At 32.4% G+C, this 25,266-nt stretch overlaps 1 protein-coding gene across 3 annotated transcripts in view; it reads left to right on the top strand.

Annotated features, from left to right (window-relative positions):
• LOC106120649 (synaptotagmin-10) overlaps window positions 1-25,266 on the top strand; it is a 44,983-nt gene that overhangs the window by 11,758 nt on the left and 7,959 nt on the right. The window contains exons 1-4 of one of the 3 annotated variants that reach the window (XM_013316017.1): window positions 16,800-16,979; window positions 19,424-19,580; window positions 19,844-19,997; window positions 24,316-24,459. In XM_013316017.1, the coding sequence (XP_013171471.1) occupies window positions 19,513-19,580; window positions 19,844-19,997; window positions 24,316-24,459 (366 nt within the window). In that variant the 5' untranslated portion in view covers window positions 16,800-16,979; window positions 19,424-19,512. Of the gene's footprint in view, window positions 1-16,799; window positions 16,980-19,423; window positions 19,581-19,843; window positions 19,998-24,315; window positions 24,460-25,266 lie in introns of those variants that run through there. The other 2 variants (XM_013316015.1, XM_013316016.1) reach the window with 2 other exon arrangements.

Genomic DNA, 25,266 nt, shown 5'->3' on the forward strand with positions numbered 1-25,266 from the left:
TGCTGCAACCTCTGAGCTATAGACGCTCTTGATATACTTATGAAAATAATTAAAAAATAAAATGTAAACAGAACAATGTCATGAACACAATAAAATTTGTTTAAAATAAACATCGGCTAGATAAATAAAAATAGACCCGTTTAAAAAGATATTAAAGTATATATAATAAAATATAAAAAATGTCTGAATCCAATATTGAAGTTTTCATATAAATAGTTGTGGTAGTGTCATAGATATTGTAATTAAATTAAACAAAGATTCAGGGTCATTGTACGAGACAAAGACCGTTTAATTTTCATCGTTTAACTTGTTGAGTTTCATTTGAATATAGAATAGGTATCTCCAGAGATTGATATTTTACTATACCACCATCTCAAAGGCTGGCAACGCATCTGCGGTTCCTCTGGTAATGCTGATGTCCATGGGCGTCATTGAACAGCTTGGTGTTCCCGCTACTCGTATGCCCCTTTCTATTATAAAAAATATTGCTTAGAAAATACAAATACAATATGTAAAAGTTAGTTACATTTATTTTCAGTATAGACATATGTTTAGTACTATCTGTTGCCCGCGACTCTATCCGCGCGGAAAAAAAAACTTAATTAGTAGATTATGTGTTCTTACAGATTACGTTCCGCTATTCTTAGGATACCTACAAACAAACATTCATCCATCCAAACATTCGTATTTATAATATTGATAAGATTCGATAAAAGATCTTTGGTTGTATTTTTTTGATTCCCAAGCGTATTAAAAATATCTAAAATACCGTCCATATAAATTCATTGTAATTTTATTTAGCTCTAGTCATAGACAACAGTGATAATAGTCCATCGATCATAGAAAAAGAAGGAAGATATCAGTGTTTCACTCATGTACAAATGTTTTATTTAAATACTGTTACTAATATAATAATGCGAATGTTTGGAAGGATGTTTGTCAGAAATCTTAAGAACAGATGTAGATGTAGAATATGGTCTGGAAGAGGATATATACTGATTTTGTTTATTTTTAATTCCGCGCGGACAGAGTCGCGGCCGACAGCTAGTATATAAATAGATGTTAGGAAGTTTGATGATATTAATTTTATGATAAAAGTAATTCTTAGAAGTGAAACGCGCAAATGGCTCTGTTCTTTTAATTCCGTGAACTGTTCAACTTTCCTCTAAGCTTAATGGCCGACTTGATCTGCGTTGAATCAGTTTATTTGATTTGTCAAGTACTTAAAGATCGACGTTTTTATTAAATCTTAATTATTAATTAAAGATTATTTGGAAACTTCTGGAAACCTTTTTTCTTTCCTAAAATCAGGCATTTGATCTGTCATTTAGTAAATGGATTTTTTTTGCGCCCGAGAGCTAGACTACAATAAGCCTTTAATCACACGGGTGCTTTTTTATCGCGCGTAAAAAAATCGTTCAAATAAATTAAATGCATTTCTATGTGTCATAATCCGCTTTAAAAAATGCGTCGCTTTTTTATATCGCAGTGTTGCATTTTGTGCGCTGGGCGAATGGAACAAGAGATGATTTTATACGGTTTGTAGCTCGAGAGTCGCCAAGGCGGTTTTTCAACGCAGCGTTAACAAAGCGTCAGTGTGAATAAACGCTAAAATACGAGTATTAAGTTACAAATATGGTATGAAAAGACTAGCAACTATAAAATTGCTTGTTACATTTTAAACCATTAGGCTAATGTGTTAGAAAGGTCGGCTTAAGTAAAAGCTTTTGAAGGTTTTTTTTGCAAGTGTTTTGTGCATATTTTTAATCTTACTAATATTATAAATGTTTATGTCCGGATGGATGTATGGATGTTTGTTTGAAGGTATCTCCAGAATGACGCGTCAGATCTTGATGAAATTTAGTAGAGTTGTAGGACAGAGTCTGAAAGAACACATAGGCTATTTTTTTTAATTCCGCTGCCGTGCAGACATAGTCGAGCGAAAGCTAGTATTTAAATGTTTACAATGTGAAAAACATGAAGAGCTCTATTATGTCACAAAGTGGCACAAAGACAGCATCCGTTGCACGATTTTGTATCATTTAACGGTCCGTTTTATTACACCCTAAGGCTCGCGTTTTTTTTAAAGCTTTTAACTTTTTAGGTCAAGGATATTTTGCATATTTCCTAAACCTTCAAGTAGAAAATAACTGGAAGGTTTTTATTAAGAAAGGTGTGTTTTTTATGATTCATAATTAAGTCTCGAAGTAGTTATTTTCCTTAAATTAAGCATGAGACAAAATTCGGGCTATCTTTTGAAAATATTTTTGATATACCTTCTCTGAATGGGAGGTTCTTGTGCGAGGAATCTCGGACTATTTTATTGCACTTGATTCTGGCCACCAAGGGGGTTTTGGTGGGTCATATCCCACATACCCCCCCCACACTGATCCCCCCCGACCCAATAAAAGGCTATATGCGAGTATATGCAATTTTTCATCCTAATGCAGTCTTATAACAAACAAATATCGGTCATTAGTAGAAATACTTTTGACCTCAAATAACCTTGTATCTTTTACTATGTCGCATGTTTTGATATACATTTGATATATGAGAATTGTTTTCATGACAGTAAAGCACTCTCATTTAGTACCGCGCCTAAAAAACCTTCCATAAACTTGAATATAACAATGATATAGCCTCACATACGGTAATATGAAAAAATAATCACTATTCGTAAGTTTAGAGACCAAAATCTGTGTATAAAACATCGTCTTCGACAAAACAGAGATATCAATATGTTTTAAATGTATTTTGGTATCGGAAACACACTGTTAATTTCGATTTTCGTTTATGACCATAGACTAAAAAAGTATTATAGTTTTATTAGTTTACAAATAATATGTTCATTATCAGCTCACTATACGTCCTCACCGAGGGGCTCGGAGCCTACCCTGAGTTACGGATGATTAGGCCATAGTCAACCACGCTGGCCAAGTGCGGGTTGGTTGACTTCACACATATCTTTGTTTTCTTCTCAGATATGTGTAGGTTGCATCACAATGTTTTCCTTCACCGAACGTCGGATAAATGTACATATGTAATCGGAAATGGAAAAACACATTGGTATATGGCGGGATTCAAACCCAGGACCTGTAGAATGCAAGTCAAGTGCTGGACCACTGAGCCACCGACGCTTTTTATATTTTATGTTAGTTTATATTATTTGTTTATTACAGTAATTCCTAAAAGTCATATAAATATTATCTGATTGTTATTTTGGATACAAGAACATTTATTGTATATGATTTTGAAATGACAGATTATCTGGGAATGTGGCTCCATTAAAATAATCGGAAAATTGAAAGCTTTTCCTTCATAAAAAGAAATGAAAGAATTCTCGCATATTTTCTTGAAATAGTGTTTTATGGATAAAAATGTTAGTCATTTTACGTTTTTTAAACCTTGTTTACAAATAGTTCTTTTAGTTTAGTTTGCTTTATATTTATTAATGTAATATTTAAGTTAATTTAAATGAGAATATAAAGTAGCCGTCGCCTGTGTATCCGTGCATGCGGGTTTAAAAATAAACTTAATAAGTAGACTATGTGTTCTTCCAGACTATGATCTACGTATGTGCTAAATTTCATTAACATTCGTGGAGCCGTTCCTGAGATATCTTCTACCATCCACCCATACTAAATTTTGCATTTATATTTTAAGATGTGTTGATATTTATTTATTTATAACAACATTGAGAGCAAATCAGAACATTTTTCCAGTTCAATACACATTTTGATTTTACTTTCAAACAATATTTCTATTCAGAAGTAATGATGTGTGAAACAAAATTTCCATGTATATAACACATTATGAATTTATGTCATATTCAACTGAAGATTCAATAATAATGGACTTTACATATCATCTTACTAATATTATAAATTTGAATGTTTAGATGGATCATCATCATCATCAGCTCAGTATACGTCCCCACCGAGGGGCTCGGAGCCTACCCTAAATTAGGGTGATTAGATCGATAGATGGACGGTTATTTGAAGGATCTCTGGAACGGTTGAATAGATCTTAATAAAATTTAGCACAGATGTAGAACATAGTCTGCAAGAATACGTATGCAACTTATTAAGTTTGTGTTTAATACTGCGCGAACGAAGTCGCGGGCTACAGCTAGTACTTTACTTATTTTATAAATGCGGATGTTTAGATAGATAGATGGATTGGTTTGTTGTCATGTATCTCCAGAACGACTGTATAGATCGCGCTAAAATTTGGTACTGAAGTAGAACATAGTCTGGAAGAACTCATATACTACTAATTTTTTTTCCGCGCGGACAGACTCACGTGCAACAGCTAGTTTGCTATAAGCAAATCATATTTCTTAGGCATCTTAACGCTGCGTTTGATAATGGCTCTCTTCTTGCGGATATCCATAGATGAATATTATAGTCTGGAAGAATGCATAGGCTACTAATTATGTTATTTTTAAATTCGCGCAGACATAGTCGCGGGCGTGCGCTAGTCAGTAATAAATGTATTTCTAAATATTTATTTATTGAATTTTAGTATAACTTATTAACCATACTTATTTATAAAAAGCTTTGTCTTCATTTAATTTGTTGATTAGCATTTTAGAAATTTATATAATTTCCTGCAAAATATAAAGTTAAATTGTAAAGTTGTCTAAGTACGATTCTATCTATTTTATCAGGAACATTTCAGTTTATTCAATTCAAATTGAATAATCAAAAGGTCAAATATCAGAAAAGTTTTTCAATTATAGAATCAAGTATTCGAATTGTTTTCGATGCTTACTTGTGTTCTTATTTATGTATGGGGAAACAGAATTTTGTTTATTAAATTACATGGTTTGTTTTATCAAGAATAAATAAGGAAAGACGATAACGCTACGTAGGATAAGCTATCAATTTTTTTTTAATCATAAGGTGGCAAACGAGCGAGCGGCCACCTGAAATCGTTGAAATAGCGAAGTGACCGTTGCTACGGATAAAATTCTTGCAAATAATTTGCGTAAAAATGGAATACTGACTACTTTCTCTAATACGTCAATCATACATAAATCAGGTCCATAATCGCTTCCCTGGTAAATTGTTCCACATTACGGCCACAACACTTGATGTTTATTTATTTTGTTTACCGCTATATTTCATCGTGTCACATGCCGAAGTGATTTACAAATCCCGATTTTTATGGTTGTTTAATTTCTATTGTTCAGTCTGCCAACTGTTACAGTGTGTCTAAGATAGATTAGTTTGACAATGCACTAGATATGGGTTGAGTAAAATCGATTAAGAATTATGTCTTAATTATAATACCCATTTATTCGATTTTATTACAAGATCGATTCTCGATAGGTCACAATACGTTTTGCGCAACGGCCCGACACTATGACAACCGTTAAGTAAGTACAACATTAATCGTCATACAAAATTAATTTGATAATTCATAGGCGTCAGTTGTCAAATTAATATATCCCAAATAGGCACACTATAAAGATTTAATTCCATTAGATACTAAAAACTCTTAGAAAAGCTTGTACAATACTTCAACAATAAATATTTCTTTGAAAATTCTTTCAAATATTACAATATAAGCAAAATAAAATTTTATATTTGAACATGTTTTCCAAGTATAATGTTGGAACAACGTTGTTATTCCAGAGTAATGATGTGTAGAAACATTTCCATCTATTACTTTGTGAAAATGTCGATGTATAGAGTACAGGGGTGGATTTAACATCAAGGTTTACTGTTAAAACTACCTTTATATAAAAATATTGGGTTATCGTTGCCCGTTTACGTAATGTTATAAGAATTAATATTATATAAATATTGCAGATCTTATATATAAAATTCTCGTGTCACAATTTTCGTTCCCATACTCCTCCGAAACGGCTTGATCGATTCTCATGAAATTTTGTGAGCATATTTAGTAGGTCTGAGAATCGGCCAAAATCTATTTTGCATCCCCCTAAATGTTAAGGGTAGTCTACCCCTAATTTTTTTTTCTAAATTTACTAATATTTCTTTTACCATTCCAATATGGTTTACGATAATAGTCACTTGGCGGGATTCGATCCCTCGACCTCGTGATCGGTAATCCGTATCCTTAACCATTAGGCTATTGACGCTTAATTATTTTGACATGTTGTTTTCAAATTTTAGGATATAAACATCGGTATACCATTTAAGAATATAAAATTAAGGAACACACGTGGGACAAATATAGATTTTTATTTACATATAATTGAATTCGTCTATCGATTCCATTTCTTTACACATTTCCAACGTACGTTTGAAGTAAATTCGGTTTGGTGTCAACAATCAGTCTATAAACAAAAACTATAATATATTTACACATAGACACTTACGATTAATATTACTAAGAAGATGAGTAATATATAACCTTTTTTCTTTATATTTAATAAATATAAAACATTTTTTGGTTTAATCTACATGAATTACGAATGAATAAGGGCCTATTCAAATAAAAGAAAAGGTCAAAATAGATCCGTCAAGGTCTAAAAGATGTGGCTCTCCTTGATCTTTAAATCATAAAAATTAGTTTGGATCATTGAAAATAATGAAAAAATGTCTTTCATTTCGAATTATTGTAATTTAGACAAAATTTATTTGCCTTATCTTATCTTATATCTTTAAATGAGCAATCGGCTCCAACGATTTTCATAATATTTTGTATATAGGGGGTTTCGAGGGCGATAAATCGATCTAGCTAGGAATCATTTTTAGAAAATGTCATTTTATTCGTGATTTATCGATAATCAACTTAAACATAAACTTAACTTTTTCTATCGGTAAGATCGAAAAATATTATTTATATTTCATCATTTTATTAGTAATTCGTACTTAAATATAATTTCCAAAAAACAAAAAAAAAATTGGGAAATTATATTAAGAGGATAACAAGAGAAGATTATTTTATTTTTGAGGGTAATTCTAAAGACATTGATTTTGATAATTGTATCATCTTATGAGTAGACATGCATTTATCACTATCATCACCATCATCATCATCATCATCTTTGTCACACTGCATTTATAATACCTGACAATGTGCTATAATATTCTATTGACATTAACTCAATTCGCCATATGTTTATTGTCCCGTGGTCAAGCAGTTAGGTAGAACTGAATATTATTAACATTACTGTTTAATGTTTGCTTTGAATCTATACTAATACTAGGTGTCGCCCGCGACTCCGTCCGCGCGGGATTAAAAATAGATGTTGGCAGATTCTCAGACCTACTCAATATGGTCACAAAATTTCATGAGAATCGGTCAAGCCGTTTCGGAGGAGTATGGGAACGAAAATTGTGACACGAGAATTTTATATATAAGATGATAAGCGGAAGAGTTTGTTTGTTTAAACGCGCTAATCTCAGGAAATGCGGGTCCGAATTGAATTTTTTTTGTCGGATATACCATTTATAGAGGAAAGCTTTAGGCTATATAACATTACGCTGCGACCAATAGTTTTTTTTTTAATTCTGCGCGGACGGAGTTGCGGGTGACAGCTAGTATGTAATATAGGGGACAATTTGATTTTAAATTTGAAAAGTGTAATAAAATGTGTAAATCAATTTAATCTACTCTATTTGTCTGAAACATTTTTTATGCTGACGTAACTTTTGTTACAGCGAAGATATTTGCTAAGATCTGTGAAAGCGCTATGGAGACGAGCTAAACTTATTTTCTCTTATCAAATATATGCTCTGTACGAATACACGTTATTTACTGACATGAACCTTTGCAGATAGTGTCCTATATTTTATTAAGAAATATAGGCACTGGCGATAAATTTTGGAGCAAAAAAATATGACTTAAGCGAGATTCTTCTAGTGCTTTTATTAATCTCTATAAATTTTAAATATTAATACTCTTGGTCTATAAATTACTACTAAATATTATTTGGATTTCAAGCTAGTTATAAGGAATAATTATTTAGTTGTACTCAGAAATACGATTGCAAATTAGTTTGTGACGAATGCCATTGTCACTAATAAACAATACTTTTAACAGTGGTAGATCCCTCTTTAACATCTTCGCATGAATTGGCCCGGCTCGCTCGGTGAAATACCACGACCACACAGAAGACAGGCGTCAAGTAGAAGCAATTCCGCGTTTCGTCTAATGAGTGTGCGTCCCGGAGGCCTAATTTAGTCCTCATTTCCTTCCCACCCTTTTTTTTATAAGGAAAGGATGGGAAGTGGAATTGGACTTTCCGGATGAGAGGATGCATGGAAAGGGAAAATATTTTCTTTCCGTGCATCCTCTCCTCCGTCGATTAAAGGTAGGCAACGCATATGCAATTGCGTATGTCTATGGGCAACGGTCATTTCGCTATATCAGCGATTCAGGGTGGCCGTTTGCTAGTTTGCCACCTTATGATATAAAAAACTATGATTTGTTATTTTAGCACCTAAAACACAAGGACACATAGTTCAAGAGCTAAGCTATCCAAAATTTATATCCAAAAAAAAGGTTTTATTTTTGGCTAAGTATTTGAATAGACTCTTCTTTTCCTAATTTAAAAAAAAATAATTCTTACATAAAGTGAAAATTAAATAACGTAATAATAAAATTCTATCTTAAAATATTTACCTGCTAAATTGAACGAAAGTGCTCGTAAAATATCTGTACAAATACATTTTCTTGTTTTCAAGGTGTATCGTATTTATTTACTGTCCTTCAAAGCGTAACAAAGGTTGTTCAAATAAAAAAAAAATCACAACAAAATCTACATTTTTAAGCTATTGTTGAATTTAAAATACTCTTTTTAATCTTTAACAATTAAATAATTTTAACACGTTCAATGCCAATGGATTCGCGAGTTCATATATAAAATTGTAATAGCATGGGATGTATTGATTACAATAATAGTTAGAAATCATTGTAAAAATTTCACGAGAAATTCCCTAAACGAAAATTTTAATCATTTAATTGAGTTATGAAATATAAATTTCTACAATGTTGGTAATAATGGTAAGAAATGATTTATGTCCCAATAGACTTTCGTCGATTTTCATCAACAATTATTAAGAAAGTTACGGACTCAAAGCTTTTATCATTCAGATTCTTTGTACAATGGAAACGGAACCCAAAATTTTATAACACACTTTTGTGTAATTCTATAATTATTATATCGATCTTCATTTTTTGCCACTAAATTTATAGTCAACTGGCTATCTCACGACTCCATCCCCGCGGAATTAAGAAAAAATAATTTGAAACCTGTGTGTTCTTCCAGATTAAGTTTTACTATGACATAATGCATCGAGATCCGTTTAAGACTGACTTCTAACAACTATTGTTTACACTGAAGGAGGAAAGCGTCGGTGGCTCAGTAGTCAAACCCTTGACTTGCAATCTGCAGATCCTGGGTTCGAATCCCGCCATGTACCAATGTGTCTTACAATTTCCGGTTTAGATATGTATATACATTTATACGACGTTCTTACGGTGAAGGAAAACATCGTGATGCAACCTGCTCATATCTGAGAAGAAATTCAAAGATATGTGTGAAGTCAACCATCCGCACTTGGCCAGCGTGGTTGACTTGCCTAGTCACCCCTAACTTCGTGTAGGATCCGAGCCCCTCGGTGGGGACGTTAGGTGAGCTGATGATGATGACGAGGAATTTAGCCGAGAGGTTTTAGTTACCGTAGCGTACTATACGTACAAATTACGATGGTCATAACACTATTTATTACTATATCGACTGTCAAAACATTAAATTTAGTGGAATATTTTATTGTTCCAGTTAACACTGAATTGTACATGTCTAGACAACTTTATATACAATGATTTATGCATGTACGTTTGTAATACAGATTTAAATTCAAGACGTCGTATCTCTTTACATTTTATTATGTTGTTTACATTTAAATGTATGAAATATCATTTTGATGAGGAAAAAGTAATCATAATACTCTTACTAATATTATAAATGCTTGAATGTTAAGATAGATGGATGTTTGAAGGTACATCTTCAGAACGGTTGAACGGATTTCGATGAAATTTGGCATACATATAGAATATAGTCTAGAAGAACACATATGCGAATTATGTTTTTTATAATCGTATAAATATATGTTAAAATAATTTATTAGGATACAAATAATCAATGTATTTTACATCAAATGAATGGATAATTAAGTTATAAAAACTATTAAAAGTTAACTAGTAAAAGAGAATTGATCTTTTCGATAATCTGAAATTAAAAAATAAGTGTTGCCTGTTTGGGCTACCCATCGTATTGGCTATTCCTAATGGGACAAAATTTTATAACTGTAAGAAAACCTAATAAATGTAAAGTAAATAAAAAAAAATAACATTTAATCTTTTCAATATCACAACACAATGAGCAAAAACAGCACAAAAATAATTATAAAGAAATAACACATAAAAACATAACATTAATAAGCAACAGGAAATATTTACAAAGAGTGTTGGAATGCTGACCAGATAAGGTTTCACTCAGCTTCGTATGCTGGGTGTTCCTCTCTGGACCACTCAGCTCTGATCTTCCGTGAAAGCCCATAGTGTTATCCGCACGCCAGTTACAGCGGTGGATAGTCAAACACTCAAACATAACATTAATATGTTAATTTTTAATATGTGGTAGGCTTTTAAACATAACCATAACGTTATATGATGTGTTTACGATAATGAAAAAACATTTTTTTAATTCTTGTCTATAATAAAATGTCTGTCAGTAAGGGCGTGTTTGTTCCGAATAACCTTTGGAACGGCTGCACTTATTTTGATGGGAAGGTAGATGATGCATACAGACATATTCTAGAGTACTTTTTATACCGGCTAGTATAAAATAATTTCCTTCTTAGAAGCAAGAAGAGTACGAGTGTACCTGGTCTTAATTTAACATATATTGACAAAGATATAAAACAAGACTGTTAACTCAAAAGTCTATATATTAAACGTAAAGCGGAATTCAGTAATTCGAAATGTAACAGGGGTTAACGTTCCAGTTACGATCTGGATTTAGCTATACTGTAACAATTTACGGCCTCCGGTTTTCATAAATTGTAAAAGTTGTAACCGCGAAATTAGTCCGAGGAAGATTTATTTATTAAGTTTTGTATTTCACAGTTCAGTGACCTCATTCGATGTTCATTACACAGAATAGGAAATATTGTTTATTCAATAAATAAAATAATTTAGCCAATAGATTCTAATATTTGTGTGTTCCGGAGGCCTAATTTTAGTCCTCTTTCCCTTCCCACTCTTTTTCTTATAAGTAAAGGATGGGAAGTGGATTTTCCGAATGAGGGGATGAATCGGAAGGGAGAATATTCTCTTTCTATGCATCCCCTCCTCCGTAGATTAAAGGTAGGCAACGCATCTGCAGTTGCATTTCTCTAATGACAACGGTCGCTTCGCTACTTCAGCGATTTCAGTGGCCGGTCGCTCTTTGGCCATCTTATGATAAATATATATATATATATATATATTTTATTGTATAGAAATCCACTTCTGGAGAAAGTGATTTAGGCATTTGATAACATAAATAAATGTTTTTAATACTGATTGTTTGATGTTGATGAAGAAATAATGAGGTTAGAGAAAAAAGAACGAATCAAACATCTTGACATAGTGTTGTAGTTACCGTTAATACGACTTAACCAACATCTTGTATATTTAGCGACCTCTAACTCCTTTGTAAATATCATACAATTTTAAAGATGTCATAGCTCTTTATAAAATGGTTGCTGTGAGTCGTATAAATTTTTACGCATTTCTTCATAGGTCTCTAAGCAATTCCATTACTTTGAGTGTTTGCTATGAAACGTTGGAACGTAAATAAAAGTGAAGGGTCGCGACTTAAGATTCGATTACACTTACATATAGACTCGCTAATGTCTGTAATGTTGTCATCATAATGTTGGCAACCCTAACATACTTATGGCAATTTTTTGTTAATTTATTAAATATCATTTTTTAATTTTTCCTTTCTGTTGTGTCCATACGCTTATTTTGTTCCTCCATTATGAAACTGACAAAGATCGTTTTATACATGCGCATACATGCTCATTTTGTTACAAGAGAGAGAAGAAAGATACAACTAATAGCAAAAGAGAGAGAGAGAGAAACAGTCGGTAAAACGAAAAGGTAGTTTTAGAGTTATTCATGTGTTTGAGCATAAAAGAGTTACAAAATTTTAACAGTGGTAGAGCCCGCTTTTACATCTTCGCACGAATTGGCCCGGTTCGCCTGGTGAAATACCACGACCACACAGAAGAAAGGCGTGAAGTGGTAGCAAGTCCGCGTTTCGTCTGATGAGTGTGCGTCTCGGAGGCCTTTTTTAGTCCTCCTTCCCTTCCCATCCTTTTTCTTATAAGGAAACGATAGTAGAAGTAGACTTTCCGGATGAGAGGATGCATGGGAAGGGAAAATATTTTCTTTCTGTATCATCCTCTCCTCCGTCGATTAAAGGTAGGCAACGCATATGCAATTGCGTATGTCTATGCGCAACGGTCACTTCGCTATTTTAACGATTTCAGGTGGCCGCTCGCTCGTTTGCCACCTTATGATATAAAAAAAGAGTGATTTAAATTATATTGTATAAATAATTGTAAGTCTGAAGCATTAAAGCAATAATTATTCGTCATTTAATTTTGTGACTTTGTATTAAGAGACTTACATCAATTACTTCGTTATTAAAGATTTTATTTTTGCTATTAAATTTATATTTTATCATTTATTATTCTGAGAGATACAAAAGCTTTGATAAAAATTCATGCTTATTCGAACATTCCATCATTTTGAGTGTTTATAAACATTCCTCGAAATAAAAGCTTCCAAATAGACTGGTAACTACGCGCTATATTTTAATATTATGGAGATATTATTTCATTTATTTTGTACACGAATTCTGAAAATGTACACGTTTGTTAGAGTTTGTATTTCTTTGTTTTAGGGTTCCGTATCTCATAGGAAAAACGGAACCCTTATAGGATCACTTTGTTGTCCGCCCGTCTGTCTGTCAAGACCCTTTTTCTCAAAAACTCGTGAAGGTATCAAGTTGGAATTTATTATATAAATTTAGACAAATCTATTTCAATTTATAAATAATTTATAAAGATTTTAGTGAATTTTTCGTTTTTTTTCAATATTTTATTTTATATCATAGATTTAAGACAATATATCAAAATATACCATTAATTCTTACTTTAAATTTTTTTACATTTATATATTTCAGTTTGATTATTATTCATTATTATACATATAGCAGAAAATTATAAAAATATAATTTGATTTATTAAAAGAAAATTTAAAAAAAATGTGTGATCGTCAACATCAAATGTCATTGCTTTTAAAAGTTAATCCAGCTAAAAGAAATGTTATGATTTAAAATACAAAAGCTTTCTTTTTAGCCTTTCTTTAGCGTAAAGTCGGACAGTCTTATATAAATCCCTGAATACACCGACGAAAATTGTAAATTGCGAACATAGGCTAAGCCTTAATCTCTGTAGTGCGTTCACTTTTATACCTCGCTAAGCAGTTGATTGTCTTGTTTATAAAGAGAAAGTAACAAGGATTGATTTTATAAGTCTACAAAACAAATTAATAACTACAATATTAATTTAATTGTATTATTTAACAATAATACTAACATCAGTTCAGTTACCGCTGGTTTCTGAGACCAACATTTATGTATAAAATTAAGCTGTCGCCCGCGACGGGTTTCTGACACCAAAACGTCAGTATAAAACATATCGTGGTCCCCGTCATTATCTATGACAAAAATGAGATAACAAGAATTATTAAACGAGGATTTAGGCATGAGAAACCCACGGTTAATCTTAAATACGAGAGGTCATGTCTATTTTTTGTTTTAATACAGTCATTGAAATCTGAAGATTGTGCCGTCTTCCGATTATGCGCTAGCACGAATTTCCAGTAAAATATTGAAATAAAATTTCACTGAAAGTATAATTCTTAGCATAGTATTCGTAGTTGTTTTTAAAGTTAAATAAAATATTACTGTCACATTTAATGTATAAATAAGAGCGTTGGTGGCTCAGGGGCTACAGCACTTGACTTGCAATCTGCAGGTCCTGGGTTCGAATCCCGCAATATACCAATGTGTTCTTTGATTTTCGATTAACATATGTACATTTATCCGACGTTCTTACGGTGAAAGTAAACATCGCGATGCAACCTGCAAGAAATTCGAAGATATGTGTGTAGTCAACCAACCCGCACTAGGCCAGTGTGGTTGACTATGGCTTAATCACCCCTAACATAGGGTAGGCTCCGAGCTCATCAGTGGGGATGTATAGTGAGCTGATGATGATATCTTTTGTTCAAAGCATCTTCATTGTACTAATTATATCTATCGTACAAGTGATCTTTATTCTTTTGATATCAAGTCCGTTAATCAAAATACTCCGTGTTGGTTAATACGTGACCAATATTTGTCTGAGCAAATATAACTAACCACGTATTTCAGTATTAGAAAACAACGATGATAAACAATGTTGGAACATGTCTGGATATAATTAAATACTTTATCGTCAATAGCCTAATGGTTAAGAGTACGGATTTCCGATCACGAGGTCGGGGGTTCGAATCCCGCCATTCGAATATTGTCGTAAACCATATCCTAGCACAAGCCTACAGCTTAGTTGGAATAGTAAAAGAAATATTAGTAAATTTGCAAAAAAATCTGCTAATATTAAAAAAAAATTAATAATAAAATAACAAAAAAAAAACAAATAACTGAAATTTTATATTAAATAATTTTAGATTAAAAAGTTAAAATAATCAAAATTTTATTGAGTATTTTACGGTTAATTTTATAATTTTTCTTATCTACTGTTTCTGTTTCTGTTATAAAAGTCAATAAAATAATTGCTTAAAATATTATAGAATAGCCATCATTTTAAAGTAACGCGTCTAAAATTTTAAATTTCTTTTAATATATATTTAGTACATACGAGATAAGGTTTCTTTATCAATTTAATGAAAACATATCTATAATTTTTCCATCAATCCGTACAATAAACTCTTATAATAAGTTCGACATTTTTATCAAAAATTATAACAGCTAGATAACAGGCTAAATACTGTCAGATAACTGACATGTTAATAATTTATAGCCAATATTTAATTAGGTTCCAAAAAGTTTTAACTGAAGAAACGAAAAAAAAGAAAAATGTAGTACAGTATGCGCTTATTATGCGGATTGATGACGGATCAGATAAACAAGAAAGTAATAAGATTGTTAAGGCTGCAAACGTTGAGCAAGACCAACGAAAGTATAGTCGATAGGCTAAGAGTCATCTATCGGCCACCTCAAGCCTGTAGCTGTTATGTATCTTCAAGGCAACAGTGACTTGTCAGTGACAAAAAACATCGAAGGGAGTGAATACAAAGCTGACGGCTGACACCTCCGACACTCCGTAGGGACAAGGTCGTAATAATCAATAAGTTTTTGCACTGAAAACTGTTGTTTCATTGGAAATATATCGCATGCGTGTGAGAGAATCATATGTGGATTGTATTAATTTTATGACAAAATTGTTTTAGTAGTCGCACATTTCCAGCACCAGGTGCTGAAGTTATTACAAATGGTAAGGGAAAATTCATCAAAGATGGTGAATTGTCGCCGGCGCTTAAGTCGAGCGGTAAAGAGAGCGTTCACCTCTAAATAGCCGAGAACTTTGTTACCTTATAACGTCTTATTGTACAGTCAGCTGCATAAATATGTATACATGTACAAAGCTTCAGAAACTTGAATACGCCTATGGTTTCAAAAATATGCATGCACGTATTCGTCTTGACACTTCTAACTTTGAATACCTACTATTAGCGAAACGTGCTTTTTTGAAACTGAAATTGTATACAAGTTTCTGAAGTTTTGTAAATGATTACTTATTTATGTAGCTGACTGTACAGTCGTCTGATGATACGCTTTTCCATACTGATATTATAAAGAGGAATGATTTGTTTGTGTTGAATAAGCTCCGCAACTATTGAACTGATTTGGAAAAAAAAATCACTGTTGAGAAGCTACACTATCCCCGAGTGACATAGGCTATATTCATTACTAGTTTTTTTTTAATTTCGCGCGGAAGAAATTACGCGCAACTGCCAATACTACATAACAAACTTTTTCTGTCACAAATGTCAGTAAAGGATGCATAGAAAAAATATTATTTCACACAACTAATCAAATATGAATTAAAAATCTACTTTTTCATTCGTCATAAATACAATTACAATCCAAATTCGATAGAAGGAAGCCCTATGTTATAGATTAGCTGTCGACTGCGACGCCGTCCGCGCGGAATTAAAGAAAAACTTAATAAATAACCTATGTGTTCTTCCAGACTATGTCTTACAATTATGCGAAATTTCAGCGAGATCCGTTCAGGTATTCCGGAGATATCTTCAAACATCCATCCATCTAAACATTCGCATTTATAATATTAGTAAGAAGTAAGATTCGTTTTGAAAGTATTTAATTCACTCAAAATACTGCAAAATAAATATAAATCATATAAATTAAAAAGGTTAATGGCACATGTACATAAAATAATTTTAAAGCTTAAAAAATATATTCATTGTCACGGATCAGGTGTTTTACAATACAATGACCTCGTTCAATAATAAAAGCAATCTTTTTTATTATATTTTGGTCAATCCAAAGATAATTTTTTAAATAGAAAATGAAAAAACAATATTCCCTTTTTTATCGTTCCACCCACGCGGTTCAATTCCATATTCGAATAATAACATCCACGGATTAGTAATCGCTGGTTCGTTAACGAAGTCGAAACTGTTAACAGTTATTTATATAGTTGTTTAGTTAATTGTTTGGGACGTGATGACCTCGTGTTAACGTGACTTTAGAGGTCTATAACGGAAACAGTTGTATAGGAACATTAAAAGTTAAGCTATTTGTCTAATAGACAAATTTATAACGTACTTACTTTGTGGATACACGAGTTTCGGTGAGATTTACATGGTTTTTTTATTTTTTTTGACTGAAATTGTATTTGTGATATTATTTTAAAGTCGATTCAGAAGAAAGCAAAGTCTAGCATTTTAAAATTTTGATATAACTAATATTATAATACGAATGTTTGGATGTAAGTTTGAAAGTATCTTCAGAACGGCTGAACGGATCTTGATGTAATTTGTCGCGCATATAGAACATATTCTCGAAGAAAACATATGCTATTAATTAAGTTTTTTTTAATTCCGCGCTAGTATTTTGATAAAATACGTAATAAATAGATACACTTCTTTTACACACCACATTTATCTATTATTTGCGTCTAATTTCAAGCTTACAGACTATTCAGGTTCCATCCATACCATCTCGATGGCTGGTAATCCACAACCGTGCGGTTTGCGCAAAACTCCCTGTTTCGCACAGCAGCGTTGTGGAATGGTTTGTCCTTGGTGGTATTTCCAAATCACTACGACTTACGGTCCTTCAAGAAGCAAGCGTATCTCAAAGGCCGGCAACACATCTGCGATTCCTCTGGTATTGCTGATATCCATGGGCGTCGTTGAACACCTCTGTGTTCTCTCTGCTCGTTTGCCCCTTTTTGTAATAAAAAAAAATCTTTACACAAAACTTATTAGTTCACAATCAATCTTCTGAATAACACAAAAAAGAGTTTAGGTATAGTTTAGGCTATCTTATTGTAGAGTCTGCGAGAATCATTAATAACATTGTAAAGTAAAAGGATCTTAGAGAATATTGGACATTACAATGCTATTTTAACGACCGAAAACATATTAATCATTTTCTTTCACGTACGTAGAATGTAATATATAAAATCATTATGTTACACTATCTGTAGCCCGAGACTCCGTCTGCGCGAAATTATAAATAAACTTAGTAACCCTTGTTCTGCCAGACTATGCTCTACATTTATGCCAATTTTCAACAAGTTCCGTTTAGTGGTCTTGAAGACATTCACCCATCCCGTCCATATGAACATTCACGTTTATTATATTATTATAGTAAGAAGTAGTAAGATGTATTTATTCACAATTTTGTGAATTTGAAAAAAAAAAGAAGAAAATAATGGCTTTACTAAAAGTAAGTAAGGTTTTGATTTTGTACTTGACATAGTTTTATATTACGCTAATTCCGGTCCATTGATAAGTTACCGGATGGTGACCGCGACAAACGGATTTTGTCGCTAAATAAAAATAAATATAAAGTATATTATATGCCACAATATTATGATGTTAACAATACATAATGTACATAAAAGTATAAACTCTGTTATTTACATAAACTCGAGACTTTTATTACTTAGCTATATTATAAAATAAAAAAAATATTTATTTAATTAAACAGTTAATTTAATATATCAATGAGACGTCTTACGATTGTGTTATGGATGCATAGTAACAGAAATTAATTGTCAAATTAGGATCGTATGATTTTGATATAAAAAGAATTTATCTCATCATGGGTAGGAAATATATGTCCTTGACTATACGTCCTTGAATATTGATTGTTGTAATAATAGTAGTTATTATTATAATAAAAGCTTTCATAGCATCAATTTAGTAATTCGTTAACTTAGCGATAAATCCCCATTAATTCATTTCACGTTCACGATCTTAATCTGAGATCAAAAGATCAAAGCTAAGACGCCGCACGCACAGATGTTTGTTAAATGTTTATGTCTCGTTAAAATTTTGATAATTTTAATAACTAAGTTAAATTTTTACTTTTTATAATTAAAAACCTTTTTTAACCTGACTATTTTATGTATGTGGTATTAAAATTTAATTTGATATATTTTTTTACAACCTACAAAAACTACAGACTTTTGGTCCTTACTCTTTTTTGCGCATATCCCTTGTGCTTAATTACATTAATGATTTTTACACTAAACATTCCTTATTTAAATTACTTTTTTATTTTGTTTTTAGTTACAAAAAGCTGTGGTCGTAGATAGGATCGTTAAGGGACATTAGTGATCCTCAAGTCCCATAAGTTACGAGTTTGTTAAGACCTCCCATTTCCCTATTTCATATAACTTTAAACCACTTATTACTTTGACTATTACTACGATAAGTAAATGAAAACTTCATCTAGTCTCTGGTAGAGAGATAAATGTTCTTATTGAATGTTTTATTTATTTAAACTGTGTATACAAATTTAATAAAACCTAATACATAAGGAAAAAAGCAGTGTACTATATAAGTACAGGTAATCATTACTCTAAATGAATCCTCTGCTGTACCTTGACAGAGAGGTAGTCTGTTCCAGATAAACTGAAAACTGCAGTTCATACAATATTCATTTGTCAGCGAGTAACTTGGGCTATTTTTTTGTCTACCTTGGTTTGGAATGGGCATAGTCCTGTCATACACGTGTTAAAAAAGTGTAGACTTATCATAACTTGTCTATGTTTATGTTTAGGAGGTGCGTGGGTGCCAAGAGGTTTGGAGAGTGAGTCGGGTGTGCGCGGTACATCCCTTGATTACGTGGCAGCTGTGCTTTTGGGAGCGATGGCGGCTGTGTTACTAGCAGCTGTTGGATACCACTGCGCGGCCACTTGGAGGTGGCTGATGGGAAGGTAAGGATGCAATTAAATATTATTTAGAGTTTATTTGTCGTTACTTTCGTGATTGTTAAAGTTGCTTGGGATGTGCCAAATTGAAATCCATAATCTCTCCCTAATACAGTTGTAGTTGAGTTGATAGTTAAGATGTGTTTTTACCTTGAAGTATAATAGAAGTATAATTAGGTTTTATAATTGAATAATTTTAAATTAGTTTTAATATATTTATAAGATAATCATTTCTAGTTGCTTAGCTTTAAATATTTCTTTATTATTAGATGTTTCCGCAGGTCGCGGCGTGAGTCACAAGATAGCAATTGCGACTCGCAGTCGCGGCAGGCGGCGATACGCATCAGCCACTCACTGCCGGACCTGCAAACTGAGCCACTCAAGCAGGAGTACGTACAGGAACACAAGGATGCTGGGAAGAAGGTAACTATGTTAATTATTGGTGGAAACTTTTATAGAGTACGTTTTGTGTCGTTAGAAAAGTTATATGTGTGCCTTGCACGAATATTTGCGACAATTCCCATCGTCTCGTCATCGACAAAATGCAGTGCACTTATCGAGCGTAAAATACAAAAAAATTCCAACTAATCTTGTTGTAATTGATAATAATGAAACGATGGCGATTGTCTCAAATAATTGTCCTAGTCCACTGATGTAACAGATTTGAATGTACCAAACTCTACTTCGGCCATATCGCTTACAGAGTTTTACAACACAAGACAAAGTAAGACGACCTTTTATTTTTTTAATATTTATTATAAAAATATTGAAAAAATACATCATCAGCTCACTATATGCCCTCACTGAGGGGCTCGGAACTTACCCTATGTTTGGGGTGATTAGGCCATAGTTTACCAACGCTGGCCCAGTGCGAGTTGGTTGACTTCACACATATCATTGAATTTCTTCAGAGATACGTGCATCACGATGTTTTCCTTCACCGTAAGAACGTCGGATAAATGTACGTATGTAAATAGAAAAACACATTGGTACATGGCGGGATTCGAACCCAAGACCTGCAGATCACAAGTCAAGTGCTTAAACCACTAAACCACCGATGTTCTGTTAAAATAAATATAATTAAAATATTAATATAAATTAAAGTTAAGTACTTAAGGTATTTGAACTCTTTCAACCAAAACTTACACATTGAATCTGTAGCTACACAAATGTTGACGTGAATAAAATTTCTATTGAAAAAGTAAAAACCGTTTACAGTCCATTCACTTTTGAATTCGCTATCAAAATACGAAAATATCGAAGTTTTCCCTTTTACTTGGAAGTTTAAAAAACTAAGTAATCCGAGATCAAAGTACGAACTTAACAAACTTCAGGTCAATGACATCAGCCGAAATCTTATTGCTATGCACGTAATTCCGCATAAATTCAATCTTCATATAACTTGTTTCGTCACGTATCTCACCAATATTGAACAGTCTGTAAAGTTTTAGTTATATACGTTTAAGTGAACATTGATTAAATCTATATATATAAAAGAAAGTTATGTTAGTTACACTATTTATAATTCAAGAACAGCTTTATCGATATGGATAAAAATTGGTGAGGAGGTAGCTTAGAGCCAGGAAACGGACATAGGATACTATTTTTTCATTTTTTTCTCGTATTTTTGCCTTGAAGAGTTGCTTTGTATTTTACTAATATTATAATTGCGAATGTTTAGATGGATGTAATATGGATGGATGGTGGGGTGGGCTACACTTATTAAGTTTTTTTTATATATCAACGCGGACGGCGTCGCGGGCAACAGCTAGTTTAGTATACAATAAACATCGCTTCAGAAACTTTGATGTTAATTTTACAGATTTTAATTAATATTGGTAAACAGCGTGTCGCCTGATAATTACCGTAGTAGATATCAATACGAGGGACAAGATGTATACTACAATTCTTTAATGTTATCGAGACGTCGATGAGTCGTCCATACGCTGGGTTGTTGGCAAGTCGACGCCTCATCAACGCACGGTAGACCTCGCGCCGTTCACAGAATGTTTTGATAACAAATTCATATCTTTATCACGCTTAATCGGCAAGATCGTAGCGGCTGCTGAATGATCGCGAGGCTAAAAGGTGCAGTGTGAAAGAGGAGTGGACGAATGCGAGTAAACCTTTGGATACTTCTTAAGTTAATAATATATGACGACTTTACGTGTTTATGAAGTATAAGAGAGAGGTCTCATTATTTTTTTACCAAAGTCTACTAATTTACTGAATTAAAATTTGTTCTGCTATTAAAACAAAACGATGCGTTTGGTTCTTATAGTGTCAAAGAAATTGTTCACCCTGTCACTACTTACATTAAATCAAATCATATCGGTAAAGCTTAAGATGTAATTTGTAGTTTCCACTTTTACAAAACACACCCATAACTTCAGAGGATGTGAAATTAATTATTTGTTCTCTGTACTAACGATCTCGAATGACCGCAAGTTCGGTTGCAAACAATAAACAGAGTTAACAAACTAGCATCGGATCACTTCGAATGTTGGTTATGAAAGCATCCATCTGAAAGCAATTAATTTGAGTGGAATTTAATCCTGTTTGGTACTCGCTTCCGATATTATAGCAAAATCTGATATTCGGAACTCTGAAAGTTTGCTTCTAAATACTGCATCCTTGGTTAATTATTTTAATTTTTGTGATTCGATGTTTTAGTTTTTTTTGGTTATTTTGTGATATCCAAAAATGAATCTTACTTCTGACTAATATTATAAATGTGATTGTTTAGATGGATGGATGTTTGTTTGATGGTAATTCCATCTAAACCGATCTCTATGAAAATTGGCAGAGATATAGATTATAGTCTGGAAGAACACATACTCTACTTATTAAGTTTTTTTTACATATAGTATGGAATTTGTCGATATTATGAAATGAACTGTATGAAAGAGGACATGCATTGGAAGTAGGTAGATTCGGATATGACGGCTGATAGAGATGTATAGAGGAGTAGTACATACTGTGCCGATCCTCGATAGGGATAAGGGCAGGTTGATCATGATGATGATGGAATTTGTCGAAATAGTTTACACGACATTTTTTAACGACTAAATTTTTAGTCTGGAGAGCTTATAAAAAGGGATTTACAAATACAAAGCACATAATAGCTTTAATATTACGAATAATAACAACAACAAAATGGTAATTTTAATGAAAGAGAAGCAAACTGATCGCCTCAAGCTGTTTTCGTTGACAATACCAAAGGTACTCGTCTAAGACTTGAAATAATTACCTTTTAACTTCTTAAAACTTTTAAAGTCACAAAGAGATTATTTTCATTTCAATCTTAACAAAGACATTTTTATGTAAAAAAAAATATTTTTTAATTTTATAATCACACTCTGAGTTCATCACTAAAGTCCTTTAGTGTATATTCAATATAGAAAATGACTCCAACAGTATAATAGAGATATCATTATGTTTGATTCAATAAAATTAACCACGAGAAAGTGATGACAAACAATCTATTAGGTTTTAAAAAAAAATGATCCACTCAAGTTACTTTTACTTGCGTTGTATTTACGAATACTACATGTGTTTTTAAGAAAGTGGCCTGTTGGTGGTATCAAATAAATAACATTAAGAACTAAACGCTTTCCGAGGGATAATGTTTATACACTTTGTAGCCTTTCTAACAAGACTTTATTGGCAAATGCGACTTTTATTATACAAAAAGGTCACTTCGATTCATATAAGAGTGTTTCTTCTTAGCTGAATTGTTTTCGACTAATTGAAACAAATTGGATTCTTATTCTGAAGTTGTTAATTAAAATTAACTTGAAATCATTTATTTATAATATTAAAAGGCGTTTGTTTACTAATTTTATTATTAAGAAATAACATTTAACGGAATACCATCACCATTGCAAAGGCCTGCAATGCATCTGCGATTCCTTTGGTATTGCCGATGTCCATGGGCGTCGCTGAACACCTCGGTGTTCCCGCTGCTTGTTTGAACCCTTGTGTTATAACAAAAATAACGGAGTAAAATATTTTATATTGTTATTTAAATAGTGTTTGGTATACATAGGAAATATTTGTTTTTATGTAAGTAGTGAATTAACTAAAAAATTACTAGACCAATTTCAATAATGCTTTTGCCAATAAAAAGCTGTACTTTAGTAGAATTTTATTCCGCGCGGATGAAATCATGGGAAAAAGCTATCGTATCAAAAAGGTGATATGACCACACTCATAAGTAACAACTAAGGATGTCTTTCGGTGAACATTTAGTACAAGATATCGACACAAAAGAAATGCTTAAGTGACCTAAACTCTGATTACGATAAGTACCTGGATGACCGAGCTTTGCTCGGTATTTTTTTTTTAAATTGTGTTGTTTGGAAATTATATTTAAGTACGAATTACTAATAACATGATGAATGACTACTCAAACGCCTCCTTTTTGTTATTTTTCTTCCAAGTTTATGTTTAAGTTGATTATTGATAAAACACGAATAAAATGACATTTTCTAAAAATGATTTCTAGCTAGATCCATTTATCGCCCCCGCAAGAAGAAGAAGACGACAATCAAATTAAATCAGCAATTCTTATATATATATAAATATATATATATAAATTTAAAGATATAAGATTAGATATACGGAATATTTGTTACAGTGACACGAGTTACCACAAGTAGTCTCGTCTCTGTCTTTTTCAAATAGAATGATAGATATGGCTATATTACTTTATAGTATTTCTTCAATTGTTTTTCCCTAGGTGCTCCGTCAGACGACGCTACCGATAGTCCCCACCCGCCACCAGACATTTCAACGTCAACTCTCTCACCGACTGGACCTGCCTTCTATACAGTTCAGCATTTGCAGCTTGGAGCGCGCTGATTCATCTATAGGATTGATAAAGGTAAAATCTTAATAATTCTATAATAATATTACTAATATTATAAGTGCAAATGTTCGGATGGATGGATATTAGAAGGTTGGTAAGGTTGGTTGGTTGTCTTAAGCGCCAACGTCATGCGTCAATTATGACAACCGTCAGACATGAGCGCGAGGCGAACATAGTCTGGAAGAACACATAGGTTACTAATGAAGTTTGTATTTTAATTTCTAAATTTATTGGAATTAGTCCTTTAAATATGATTTGATATGTCTTATGAGTTACTACAGACTGAAATTTCTCTACAAATTCCGAGAAGGCGTTCTAAAGATAATTAAGCCTTTAGTCAACATGATGGGGGTCGGGCGTATAATCAGATATTTGTTACTAACTGACTCATCACTTGAAATAGGTATTCAAAAACATTTTCACGTACAATTTCTAACTTCTTAAATTGTCTACAGTTGTGTCTCCAAATAAAACAATTGCACAAAACAATCTTACAACTTGCAATATTTTATTGTGGATGTTCCAAAGCAAATATCACTCGTAATTAGAAGTGGCTCGTTTCATTTAACTGTTTAAAAATTTGTATAAATGATTTGATTTTTTATCTTAAAAAGTAGTGAAATACCAATAACAATTCTAAGCGTTGCAAAAGGAATGTTACAAAGATGTAAAAATAAACATCAAAGTAATTCGTCCTTGAAGGGATTTTTATTGGTCCTTCAATGTTTATTGCCGGAAAACAACGATCTTTTGCCCTGACAACGTATTTTTCCACTTACCAAATGATACAATTATTTTCGAGTTTTATTCTATTATGTTTTA

Source organism: Papilio xuthus, unplaced genomic scaffold (assembly GCF_000836235.2).
Source record: "Papilio xuthus unplaced genomic scaffold, Pxut_1.1 DF826949.1, whole genome shotgun sequence".
Lineage (NCBI taxonomy): Eukaryota > Metazoa > Arthropoda > Insecta > Lepidoptera > Papilionidae > Papilio > Papilio xuthus.